Source organism: Patagioenas fasciata, chromosome 19 (genome assembly GCF_037038585.1).
Source record: "Patagioenas fasciata isolate bPatFas1 chromosome 19, bPatFas1.hap1, whole genome shotgun sequence".
NCBI lineage: Eukaryota > Metazoa > Chordata > Aves > Columbiformes > Columbidae > Patagioenas > Patagioenas fasciata.
In genome coordinates this window covers 1,940,340-1,953,605 of record NC_092538.1, presented here as the reverse complement: position 1 = coordinate 1,953,605, position 13,266 = coordinate 1,940,340, and the positions used below count along the sequence as shown (strand labels likewise).

At 51.4% G+C, this 13,266-nt stretch overlaps 2 protein-coding genes across 2 annotated transcripts; one reads left to right on the top strand and one right to left on the bottom strand.

Moving 5' to 3' along the window:
* Positions 1 to 323: 323 nt before the first annotated feature.
* On the bottom strand, positions 324 to 6,515 carry LOC136110247 (fibrinogen-like protein 1-like protein). Its single transcript, XM_065853469.1, has 4 exons — positions 6,358 to 6,515; positions 4,503 to 4,646; positions 2,462 to 2,524; positions 324 to 1,382 (listed from the first exon to the last, which is right to left on the bottom strand). Exons 1-4 carry the CDS (start codon positions 6,359 to 6,361, stop codon positions 754 to 756), a joined length of 840 nt encoding a protein of 279 aa, XP_065709541.1. The 5' UTR covers positions 6,362 to 6,515; the 3' UTR covers positions 324 to 753.
* Positions 6,516 to 10,207: 3,692 nt separating this feature from the next.
* LOC136110161 (fibrinogen-like protein 1-like protein) lies at positions 10,208 to 13,066 on the top strand. Its single transcript, XM_065853375.2, has 3 exons — positions 10,208 to 10,322; positions 11,242 to 11,361; positions 12,296 to 13,066. The coding sequence occupies exons 1-3, from the start codon at positions 10,319 to 10,321 to the stop codon at positions 12,928 to 12,930; spliced, it is 759 nt and encodes a 252-aa protein (XP_065709447.1). The 5' UTR covers positions 10,208 to 10,318; the 3' UTR covers positions 12,931 to 13,066.
* The last annotated feature ends 200 nt before the right edge of the window (positions 13,067 to 13,266 follow it).

The following is a 13,266-nucleotide window of genomic DNA, read 5'->3' as shown; positions in this document are numbered from 1 at the left end:
CCTACTTATAACTTTGAAATAATGTTTCTGCAGGATCAGAGCATGTCCGTGCAGATAAATCCCACCAGGTGCAGCCTCCAGCAGGAGCAGGACCCTGGTACCAGGACATTGCCCCAGCTTTTGACCCCGGACTGTGAATGTGGCAATGATGTGGGAAGAGCTCTCCCACATGGCAGGTCATCCTGAACCCTCCTGTGTAGATCACAGGTCCTTCATCTCAGCGTCACTAGCTCCAAGACTCCAGTCCTGGCACCTGACATGGGATTTCTTTGGTCTCTGTGGGAGCACATCAGAGATACAGAACAGACGTTTGTTAATGGAGAATGCGCTCAAGGAAGCAAATTTATTGGGATGCTTTATCAGATGCTGTAGAGAGGCACAGAGTATAGGGGAATTTGTAGCATGCAGCTTTTTGCTTGCTGCAGGTTCTGGAGACAGCTAAGAAACTCTGATGAAAAGTCACTCCAGGGCTGAATGTCTTTCTCCCGAGGGAAGGTACATGTGGAATCCACAGATTTCACAAGTGATGTTTTTATTCTTGATCATGAACATAATAACAAGGAATCATTGGCAAGCACAGGGGAAAAGAGCTAAACAGAAGGGGAGCCTGCACTCAGAGCAGGGAAATGGAAAGTGGCATTTCACTGAAACCCTGCTACACTTGGGCTCCCCTCTGCTCCAGAAAGGCTCACGCTCTTTGGCCATGCAGAGCCTTTGCAGAGTGTCCAGTGTGGACAGGAGGGTGAAGAAGCACTAACAATATGCAGCTGGTTTGATGAGAATAAGAGAGGATTTGCAGTTCCCTTTGCACAGGTCACCCCATGTCATGCCACCCTTAAAATTCAACCGTACAGAATAACACGCTGAGAACCACCACCCGCCCTCATAGCTGTAGGCACAGTTCTTACTGTAAGTGTCCTGATCCCGATCCTTTGTGGAGAACTTCATGTTGTCATGCATGGTCTTGGGATTGTCTGAGGTCATGGCATCCCCTGCTGTCCCTGAGTAGGAGCCCAGCCTCAACCGGTAGCCATGGGACTCATCTTCCACGCTGAAAAGGTTGTAGTCTGCGATGCTGGTGCTGTCTGTGGAGTCCTGAATAACAAACCTGACCTGGTAGACCTTCTGCTTGGCGATCTGATGGATGTACTCAGTGCCCAGCCAGTACTCGCCACGCACGCTCCCAAAGCCGTACTTGTAGGTGCTCCAGGACTCGGCCCAGGTGACTGGTGTGTCCTTCTGGTTCCTCTGGATGACCGTCCAGCCCCCGTGCGTCACGTTCATTTCACAGTACACCACAAGGTGGTGAAGCCCTTTTGGCTGAATAATGTAGACACCACTGCGGCTGCCAGCGGGGATCTCGCTGCAGTCTTTGGGCCAACCTGAGACAGGAAACAGAGCTGGTTATTAAATCCCACACAATAAGACACTGAAAGCATCCGATATTGCTTTGGTGCCTATATCCTATTGCACGCACATGCATGGGTGTGTTCCTGCCATGCGCTCACAGGAGTACATCAAAGTCTTGAAATGACCAATGTAAGAGTTGGGCTTCATAACTTCCAATAAAGGATGTGAACTGATGGAGACACACTGCCAAAATGTCTTGGCCTGCTGAAACCAAGCCAGATGTCGTCTTCACCCAGCATACAATGCACCGTAGCTCAGGTTGGATTCACTCTTGTAAGGCTGGGGTGATTTGCTTGTAGCACACAGACGAATGCAAATCTGAGTTACAAAGCCCTTTTTGGTTACAGCATGGAGGCTTTAGAGCTCTATAGCAGCCTCAGAAACGCTTGAGAGAGTGTGATCAAGACATCCATATCACTAATAATTAAATACGCCCCTGTGATCTCAATAGGGCAAATCCATTGGTTTTCTCTGGGCTTACCCAAGTAGCTCTTTAGAGACTTCCTGGTTGGTTTGATTTGCTTATGGTCTTTCCATGCTCCAGACTGTAAACCCTTTATACAACAAACAGATGAATGCATCTACACACTTCTGGGAAGGGATTTGCTCCACTCCCAGTACCTCTGCTACTGGTTATTCCTAGCCAGTGAAGCTATATCTTGTGGGCCTGTGGGCTAATGTTGGCTCAGTCTGTTCAGTAACACAGTCAGCCCTCTCTTACCCAGTCTTCTCATCGGCTGTAGTGTGAAAACAGGAAAATAACCAATCACCACTTCCCAAAGGCCAGTAATGAATCATCACTTTCTGGTTTGGATCTCTAGGTGGGAAATTCCCCATGCAGAAGATCCTCATCAACTACTGAGTCCAGGACATGGCTGTTAATAGTGTCCTCCTGAGGTTATGAGCTGGGGCACCTCTGTAGCCAGAGATCAGCATTTTTCCTGGGAGGAACCAGCTCTCAGCTAAGGTGTCTGAGAGCTCTTCACGAGCATCTAGGCTCCCAGCAGTGTGAAACCTTATGAGCGGATGTGCTCCTTGAGAAGAGACTTACCACGGCCCGCCGGGGGGTGAGGGGCAACGTCTCTGACCTGCCGGACATGTTTGTCGCCATCATCTGAATGAACAAGAACAGAGGAGACAGGAGTGAGTTTGAGAGCAGACATGTCAAATGCCTGCTGGGACAGTATGATATTCCTGTTTTTCTGTTGTTGCTCCTCATTCTAGAGAGACTTTACCATTTGCTGGTAGTTCGAGGGAGTTTCCATGGTGTTACAGTGGGGCAGATGCATCCTTGGTGAGAAAGATTTGGGCACACTGTGTGGGGAAAAGACCCCAAATGGTGGTGACAATGGTGGAAAGATAGTTGTTAAAGTACAGTAGAAGCAGTTAGGAAGGGACTCAGGAAGAGGGATTAGAGCGGGGAGAAATGTGAGAGCAGACACAGAAAAACCGGTGCAGGTACCAGGAGCTGGGAGAGGGCTGGCTCGGAAGGGAGTTTGAAGAGTGTTGCTGGAAGAGAGGATGGTTTAGAATGAACTAATGTGTTTCTTTTGCAAGGACATCTTGTGTGTATCCACTGGCGGCTATAAACCAGAGGCATGAATCACAGGCCTATGGAATCACAAAAAGCGATTCTGTCCTCTCTCTGAAGCAGAAGCCCAACTCTGCAGCTGCTGCTCTGTGACATCCTCAAATATCTGCGCCCTGCTGCAAGCTGGTGCTTTCTTATCCCTGTGCTTATGAAGTGTTTAACTTAAGCCTGTTGCACTGTGTATGAGCCCCTTCCTTCTCTTACTATTCCCAGAGTACACGTTTTCCTGCAGGTAGACTGGAATATTGCTGTCATTTCCTCCTCCATGGTCTTCTGATTTGGGGGCTACACCATTCGGTTCTTCGGCCTTCTGTGACACAGTCTGCCTGCCAGATTTTTGACCCTTTTCCCTTTGACGCTCTCCAAATGCATCCTGAAGCCCACCAGTGAAAGTGGCGGTTGGCCTGAGCCTGTGTGGAGTGGAAAACACTCATGTACCATGGGCTAGAGGACTTTCCTACCATGGTATTCACTTTTACTAAAGCCATATGAAGCTGTTCACTCATGTTCGTTTTCTAAACTCCAGACTACTCCTGCCCCTTTCTGCCTTCAATTCGTATCTGTTTGGAAGCACTTCTCTACATGTCAAGACTTTCAAATGTCAGCCAATCTCCTCTGGCATGCCTCCCTGCTTACCCCTCGTGCATTCTTGCTGGTTGTGTTTTCAAAGCAGTGGTCTGGGTGAGAGAAGGGTGTAGAGCCCAGAATACAGCATCTTTTTCTACTCAAACCCGCAGTTCTTGGTGAAGCCAAATCTCTTGTCTCAGTCACAGGCGCTCCCTGTCTTGGTGGTTTCCTGACAGCGAAGGCTGATGTGAAACCAGCCTCAAACACTTGAACCTTGAGCTTTTCTGCCAGGAACTCCTCCTCCTCCCTTGGAAGGGAAACCAGCTCTTTCTGTCCTGTCATGACCCACAGTTCTCAGTTTTATTCCTGGAGCATTTCTCTGAGGCTTCCTCATTGTTCCAGTATATCATCGTATTTGTAGATTACTCTGTGTCATCATCTGGCTGGTTCCTCTGTGTCAGTGCCACTACAGGGTGTTTCAAAAAGATGGACCCAGTTTCAAAGCAATACGACTTCAAATTTGGTCCATCTTTTTGAAACACCCTGTGCTTTAGACTCTTTGTAGTAACTTAGTTCCTCTTTCTGTTCAAGTATTTCTTGAATTTAGTTCTCCACTGACCATGTGATTTCCAGAGGTGGCCACTGTTCTCCATGTCCTCATGTTTTCCTTAACATCTTTAACATTGTTTCTCCAAGGAAGAGCCCACAGCCCAGAACACCCCTGGCTTGGTCTTGCTGCCAATGAGACTGAAATTGTCCCTTCTCCTGGGATCCTGTGAGACAACCTACATTGCATTGGCATTGGCCGCACATAGAGCAGTGTTAAGCCCTTCCTCCGTGTCACAGGGGGGCAGCTGGGTTGGTGTGGAGGTCTGTGTAGGGTCTGACTGAACACGACCTTGTTTGCTACTCCCTACTGTAGTGACAGACTTACCGAGCTGGGCGGACTCTGGGGGAACATTCATAATTTCATCCAGTGTGCCATTGAGTAGGTGCAAGTTTTTTATGTCAAGGGCAGGAAGAGATGCTGCCAGGGCCAGCAGGCAGGTGAAAAGCAGGAGACAAAGGCACTGGGTAGCTGAAATGGGAAGAGATTGGAAAAACAAGAAAGAGATCATAACTCTTTCATTAGAGAACCATGAATCCCATTTGACTCCTTGCAGAGTAAAACAGGAAAATAAAATTATTTACATGAAGAGCTCCCTCTTGGAGCCATAAGCCCCAAGTCACTCATTTAGATGAGCCATCATATACTCATTGGTAGGGGTCAATAGTTGTAGCACCTGCTGTTGGTAGTTTTTGAGACAGAAGTGTGAAAACTTTGTCCAAACCCAAAGTGACTGTCGTCAGAAATCCCTGTAAAGAAGAAGTCTTGGGGCTGGAGATAAGCAGGATGAGCACAGAGGGAGGAATCCCCTTTCTTCCCAGCTCCCATCGCACTCGGTGACGCTCACGGGGGGTAAGCTGGGCCTACACCTGCCGCCCGTTCGGTTTTGTGGGCAGTAGGAACCCGAATGTCTGTGTGGGAACAAGGCCCACGCCGGGCTGTGTGTATTTCTCTGCTCTGCATGAAAGCAGCATGGCTGAGAGGGGCAGAACGGACTTTCAGGAATTACTGCCTGGCTGGTGCAAATTATGACCTTTATATGGTTATATGGCTACTTCAAAATTTCTGTAAGTAGCCAGCTGTTCTGATTTGTCCTTGTTCAGAGCAGCTAGGGAAGCCAGCACAATTTTTGCAATATTTAATCTAAATAAAATAACAGTTTATCATGATTTCTAGAAGAGTGGGGCACTGTGGAGACACCCGCCGTGGGGAAATCTGTTTGTGATATGATAGCTGTAGCTTGCCCTGGCAGATTGCCAGTGTGATCCCTCCACTGTTCCGAAAGGAGCAAAGGCAAACCTCCTGCGCTGCCCTGGGGTAGCTGGGTTCAGCACCATCCCCTGAGGTGACTGAGAAGGAAAATGATCAACGATGCCAACCTAGAAGCGCTGTGTGTGATTGCAGCGATCCTAGAGACAAGCACCCCTTTCTGGGGAGGCTCAGAACTGTCCCAGTCATTTCCTCTGGTTACAGTTTTACAGCAAGGTCTTTTAACACTTCAGTCCAATTGATTTGCTTCTCAATTCCTACAGAACATTTAGTGTCTTGATACGCCTGTGTTTAGAGGCACGTTTAAAGACATCTCTTCTGGAGGTCGCCAGAGAAGCAATGCTCCCTCCACTGCTGGCCCATTCCCCCATGAATGGTCATGAAAAGCCCGGGTGGGAAGGAGATGCAGATCAGCTTCTCCTGGGTCTTTTTCTGGGGACAGAAATGTGCTTTTGAGCATCTGACCTCCAGATCTTGATACCTGTTCAATATTGCTCCTTAAGCAAGAACATCTAAAAAAATCAGTTTTCTATTCTAGGGTATTTAACACTTTCCATGGACAAATTTCAGTACTAAACATTCTTTGTAATTCTCAATTTCAAAGACTGTTTGGTAAATACGAGGCTTGTAAAGTGGGCTACCTGGCACTCCAGGGCTACACTAAGACAGCCTGAAAACAGCAGAACATGCAGACTCCTGCTCCAGTTCCCAGCCCAGGGACAGCGAGCCCAGGCAATGTGATGAACTTAGTGCAGGGATGGCTGGGGTGCGGGGAGAAGGGAACCCTGACGAAGACGAGTGCCAGGATGCCTGTGACCCACAGCCACCTGTGGCCACCGGCAGCAGTGCCCTCCCGTCCCGTCCCGTCCCGTCCCGTCCCGTCCCGTCCCGTCCCGTCCCGTCCCACACTCACCCATGCTGTCTCTGCGGGGAGGACGCCGAGCGGTTGGCTTGGCTGGAGGGGTGTCCAGCCTGAAAGTTATAGGGCTCAGCGGGGAGGGGGTGGAGGCACAAGACCCAAACCGCAGCACTTGTCCTCTGGTTGGCAACAGGACTAGTGGTTTACAGCTTATTTGCTCTATATCATTAAGTGATATGTCCTCAGACAATGAAGGCTATGTCTCACAAAGGTGAAGAGCCTTCTTCATTGGCAAAGCAAATAATTCAAAGCCAATAAGTAAATGCCTTAAAACAACCGCAGTTCACAGTGCCTGGCTGCCCCCCACCCTGGCAGTGTTTCCCCAGGGAAAGGCAACCTCTGGGCACCTCTACACCTTTCAACTCATACGTAAATACCCAGGTGACATTACCCCTCTGAATGGAAATCAAACATCAGGCGTAAATCACTCTCTCCAGAGCAGGCGTCAAGCCCAACAGGGGACCCCATCAGGGCTCTCAGGGAAGAGGTACTCTAGTGTTCCCGACAAATTGCGAACCAAACTTCAGAAGGCGCCGCTGCAGGTGCCACCTGACGTGCTTGGCCTTGCCACCACCGTGCTGCCTCTTGTACAACGTGCGCCGCGGCCCTCGCGGCAGTCACAAGGGAGGTTTGTGAAACCTGATGTGATGCTGATGTAAAATGGTCTCACTTCAAGACCCTCTTCTGCTAGAAGTGCTTACACCATGGATTTCTTATAGAAAATGCCAGACCATCCTTCCCCTAGGGATTGATACGTTCAGTATTTTGAGTTATGAGGAGTCCTGTACCCCACTATTCACCTTGTGCAGGACAGCACAGGAGGACCAGAGCCTGCGGAGGAGCAGGCTGGCTTTTTGTCGCAGGCTGTTTGCTTGCAGTGTGACCGCCTGGTCATGGAGGCTCCTGTGTTACCCTGCCGTGCTGCTGCTTCTGCTCAACAGCCAGCAATGGCAGGCAGCGACCCTCAGCAGAGCTTCACCGACAGCTTCCCGCCCATGGCCAGCTTTTCCAGGAGCTGGTGTTTAGGTTGGGGTATGCAAAGGAGCCAGGGGAAAGGCCACAGAGGGAATTTTTCTGAAACCCCATCTGTGTCCTGGAGCCCAGCTCCTGCTCAGTATATGACACTGAGAGAGCCATGGTTGTGGCACAGATATGTTTGTTGCTGCATCTGCAAAAATGTAGCCAGGAGGGTGAGGGAAAGGGTTATCCAGCGCCCCATGTGAGATGACAGCGGGAGTGCTGCGTCCTGTGTGGGGCTCCCCCTTGCACAACAGTGACTAAAACTCCAGAAGGAGTGCAGCTAAGACCACCAAGACACAGAATCTCACAGAATCAAGGAGCACACGATGTGCACAGGCTAAGAAAGATGGGCTTGTTCAGCCTGGAGAAGGGAGGGCTGAGATGGGACCTTGCTGCTGCCTACGGCTGCCTGGTGGGGAGGTGGAGAGCAGACAGAGCTGGGCTCCTTAGAGCACTGTGTCTTCTTTGGGACCCCTCATTACAAGAAACATGCTGACAGACTGAAGCAAGTCCAGCGTGAGCCACCGGGCTGGTCAGGGGCCTGGAGCTCAGGACATGTCAGGTAAATCTGAGAGAATGGGGCTTGCTCCACCTGCAAAGAGCAGGCCAAGGGGCGGCCTTGTTGCTGGCTACACTGACCTCATGGCGGGATACAGAGGACATATTCGAGGAGGTGCCTGGTGGTGGAATGAGAAGCAATGGATATAAGTCGGAACATGAAAATTCTAGTTAGAAATAGGGACTTTTTTAACGTGAGGTTGGTCAAATACTGAAACAGGTGCACAGAGAGTGGCTATGGGATTTCTGTCCTTAGAGGTGTACAAGACTTGACTGGACAAGGACCTGATTTTTTAGGTCTGCTTTGAGCAGAGGTTGGACCAGATGGCCTCCAGAGGTCCCTGCCAACTTAGATTAATCTCTTTCTCTGTGATTCTATGACTGTCTTTGGAGGTGCAGAGGGATAGGATGAGACGCAATGGACATAATGGAAGGGACAAAGATTAGAATTAGATAAAAAAAGTTTCAGACTGAGGGTGTTCAGATACTGGGAGGAGGGAAGAAAAGGGAGAGAGAGACGCTGTGGGACCTCCATTCCTTGACATATTCACAGCTGACCCAGACATGACCCTAAGCAACTCATTCTAAGCCGTCCCTGCTTTGGCCTCCAGATCAGACCAGAGTGGTTCAGAGGTCCTCCTGCTCTCCGCACCTGGTGTTTCTCTGGTTCTCTGAAGGGCGCCCTCCCCCCTTATGCCTCTGTATTTCTGCAGGAGCACAGCCATGGCACCAGGCCTTGTGTGAGGATCTCAAACCTGGTCAACTGCTTGCCTTGCCTGGAGCTGTTGCCAACACTCAGCTCTGCCTGTTGTGCTGACCTGACAGGACAGAGGGTCCCTGCTGGACTGTAGATAAGCTGTCCTGTTGTCACACTGCTGTCATTTGCATCTATTCAGAGCAGCCCAGTGGAACCTGCTGTACACAGGGGCAGGGGACGACGTCCTCTCCGTGGCCTGTGGGGCCCATGTTCCCACTGCACCTGGCAGCCCTGTGGCCAGCAAGTGACTGCAGTGGTGGCTCCCAGCGCTAGCCTGCCTGCCAGCCCGGACACCCGCACCCACCAAACCCAAGGTGCTGCATTGCTCAGGACCGGCATTAGCTCCAGGGACGGCCCATGGGAACCCCTAAGTCAGCTGCCTTTCCTGCCTCCACAGAAAGGGGACATGGCTCCTCTGCCTCGGGTCCTTCTTCCCGGGGAAGCTTGGGCCCTTCTCCCTCCATGGACTTGGGAGTGCTGATTTTATGATTCTCCCAAACTAAATAAAGCTGCGGACAAGGGCTCTCAACTCTAACCAAGCAAGCAAGGATGAGATACAAGGGTTCAGATGGAAGCTGATCCAGGGGTCCCGTACGTTGGAGAGGTCTGGGTGAACAGCAGCATCAGTGCAAGTGGCGCTGCTTGATGTGGACTCCTGCAGTATGGAAGGTGTGGTGGGAGCCTCAGCCTGGACACTGTCTTGCTGTGAACACCAGGTATAAAGCTGTACCATGAAGAACACATCTGGTCAGTAGGCTACTGAAACCAACACAGGAGAAGAAGGTAAAAAGACCACGTTTTTATCCTCTTGAAATTGGCTTGATGAAGAGATGGAGCTGTCTGCACCTTCTGGTACAAATAATAACCCTCCCGAACAATCTGTCCTGAGAGCATTTTGCTCCTGTAGAGGGACCAACCCCTGGTCGACATTGCTGGGACTGGGAGGGGATCCGAAGGGTCTCACTAGGCCAAAGGCAGTGATTGGGAAGGAGAGTAGCAAAGGGACCCACATGCACCTGTTTGTTACCTGGACCCCTTGCCCTCTTCTCATAACGTGCAGACTGGGATGCCAGGGGACAATGTGTATACAGGGAACACTGTTCTCAGCCCAGTGCCTTAACTCATTGGTCCTGAAACCTGCCAGCAAGCGGGTGGTCTCCTGACCACCCGTCCTTATCTTTCCAAGGTCACCTTTGGGACTGAGACAATAGGAGACCTAATCTCTCCTCCTTTGATGGTTTCTGTGTACGCCCTTAAAAACCTGGGTCTCTCCACTTCAGTTTGATCGTGACTCTCCAGAATTTGCTCCAAGTGAGCAATTCACATGTAGTGTTTGTGTAGCTGATAGAGTCAATAGTTGAAATCCCCCATCGTGGAGGCGATTATTTTGTACTTCTCTGGCTGGAAGACATGCCTCCCTCCCCCCAGGGGGTTCCGTTGTGCTGTCATGGGATCTGAAAACTGCTCGAACCACAACCTGCAAGTGCCTCCTTGTGCCTCTACAAATAACAAGCTTGAACACAAGTGGGTGTGTGCAGTGCCTATAAAGTCACCACGGAAAGCTTGGCGTGGGAGGGTGCACCACTGGGTTCCTGCTCTCTGCTCAGCTGTGCTGTTGTGATGGGTGAGTTATCTTCCCAGCTGCACACTGAATTCAAGTGTGGTGCTGGGCTCAAACCAGACCTGACCGGGGTGAGTATACAAAGGCATAAGATGATTAGCAGGACAGCAGCCATGACCTTGCCTGGGTGACGTGCGCTGCCAGGCACCCTGGTAGCAGAAGGGATGCAAGACCGAAGCACCAGATGACACATATGCATGGTGCAGGCCTGTGCTTTCCCCAGCCTATGTATGCCCTGTATTCCCATGTCCTGTTGAGGGAGGTTAATGTGGAGACCTAGATTGCAGCTTGGTCCTTTCCCTTTCTGATCAATGCATGTGGCACATGTGGTTGCACAGGGGTCCTTCCCCAGGCATGATGGCACCTCCCCCTGTAACTGAGCTAGTGCAAGGCGCAGGGTTTGCTGGTGGCCAGCACAGAAGCTTTGAGCTTGAATCATTGTGTAGGCCCAGGAGACTTCCTTCTGTCTGTTTGAGAGCTGGCATCTGTGCAGTAGGACCAGTCCTTTGCATCTGGTTTCCTGCTAGCTGTCATTGGGCTGGAGTGGCAAATATAAAAAGGCTTATGCATGATTACTCAAAATAAACCCTGTTTCTTGTGATCCCTCCCCTTGGGAAACTACTACTACTGTGTAATTGTCCTCTCTTAGCTACTCTTGGGCTGTAGGTTCTGAGAACAGATCTGCAGGTCACTGTCTGGTGCAGGGAAGGGGCTGATCAAGAGGGTGACAAAGCCATTTCTCACCATACTTCAGCCCTGCCTGGGCAGAGCCTGCACTGAAGCTGCAGCTCCCACCACGCCGGGACCGCCCTGCTCCTGCCTGTGCCCCATGGCTCTGCCATCCTGGGTCCCCAAGGGCCATGGGCAAGGGCAGAGGGGGCTGCTCGGGGATCCTAATGGCGCTGGACCCTTTCCTCCACAGGGCTCCAGGCTGGGACAAGCTGGCTCCATGGGGACCTTGTCCTCCTACCCACGGTGGTGGCGATGCTTCTCCTCTGCGCAAGTGCTGGCCCAGCAGTACCCACTGCCAGCCCCCGGGGCGGTGAGTATGGAGGGAGGGGGTGGGCGGCACTGGCTGGGCACCAAGGCACAGAGCAGGAAAGTCTCTCCCGAGAGCAGGGACTCTCAGGTCTGCTAAGTCTTAGGAAGCCAGCATGCACCCAGGATGGTGCACAACACAAGATCTCCTCACACACACACACACTGTAAGGTAAGCAGCCTGACACCTGTCAAGCCATCCTCACTCCTTTTGTGGGTCTATGCTGAAACCAAGGGGTTTCTGCCCAAACACTGTAACTTGGCAGGATTCCTCTGTGGCGGTTGTCTTTTTACACTTCAGTTCTAGGAGAGAACATCCCAGTTTTTTTTTTTTTTTGAGCCCTTGTTGGATTAGGAGTCTTCCTTCCTCCCTGCAAGGGAGGCGTGCCCAAGAAAAACACAATTTCATGGGCTGAATTGGAATTACCCATAGGAAATTGTCCCTCACCAGACGCAAAACAAGAAAAACAAATTAGGCAGCGAATTAGTTTGGCAAGTAAGTCATGACAGATTAGTCCTGCCAGCAGATGAACTGCAACAAGCTGGCAGAAGCGATCCTTATAAGATCAAGGTAGAACTTAGCCTTCTTTTACAATACCATGATCACCAGAAAACCCATAAATTTTCATTACATATACTCATCTAGTGGAGCATTTTGCACACTTCTGATCCTTGAAAGAAGGCCTCAAATGAAATAGCAAGTCATGAGAAATAGATCCTTGGGCACTTACTAGGGTGACTATCTTAGAGATCTTTGGTTGGACTGTGGATGAGCCAGTGGAAAAGCTACTCTACACTGTGAAGTAGACTACAGAGAAAACCAGTTCTTTTTGTCCCAAGCCCTCACTCCCCTACAGGAGCTCCTTGTTGCCCTGACAGATTCATATGATCCTTCTCTCTCCCATCTCAACCTGTGTTTACCATTGCTGCTGTTGCAGGGTTCCCCCCAGACTGCAGCCATCTCCGCAAGACCAGCCCCAGCGGGGTGTACGTCATCCAGCCGGCACGGTCTCCTCCACGCGTGGTGTGGTGCGACATGGACACGGAAGGCAAAGGCTGGACTGTTGTCCAGAGAAACTCCCATGACACTGAACTCACATGGAAACAATCCTGGACCACGTACAAGTACGGCTTTGGGAACGTGCAAAGTGATCACTGGCTGGGCACGGAGTACCTGCACCTGCTGACACAGCAAGGCACCTACAAAGTCCGCTTCATCGTGCGGGATAAAGCCAATGTCACCCATTACGCTGAATACGACATCTTCAGGGTGGAGAGCGAGGCCAGTGGGTACCCACTGCGGCTGGGCCGGTTTTCTGGTGATGGGGAGGACTATCTGACCATCTATCACCCTAAGAAAGGGGGCATACACGACAACATGAAGTTCAGCACAACTGACAAGGATCAGGACCAGTACAGCGGAAACTGCGCCAACAGCTACGGGGGCTGGTGGTACGACAGGTGCCAGAACGTCCTGCTCAATGCCAAAAAACGCATTGTTTGGCCAGGATTCTGCGATAATGGTGACTGCACATCCTCCGTCATCCTGGTCAAGCCCACAGACGTGTGCTGACCGTGCCGCAGTGCCCAGCCTCCCGGGGGTTTCGGGGAGTGCCACCGTCCCCAGCTCAGTGCCCTGTCCCCGTGCCTGCCAACACCCCGTGCCAGCCCCGGTGCGTGTCCTGCGCGGCTGCAGCTCCTGCACCGTCAGCAGCTGGAACACAGCGGCTCTGGGGCTCAGGAGCAGTCGCCCGGAGCCCCGGGCATGCGGGCAGCTGTGCCCGGTGCCGCAGTGCTGGCCAGCACTGGGACGCAGGCACTGGTTTGGGGTGGGTGCCCCCACTCCTGTCCTGGGGAGAGGGAGACAGTGCACGTTCCCTTCCCTGTGCAGTCGGTGCCCCTGCTTTGC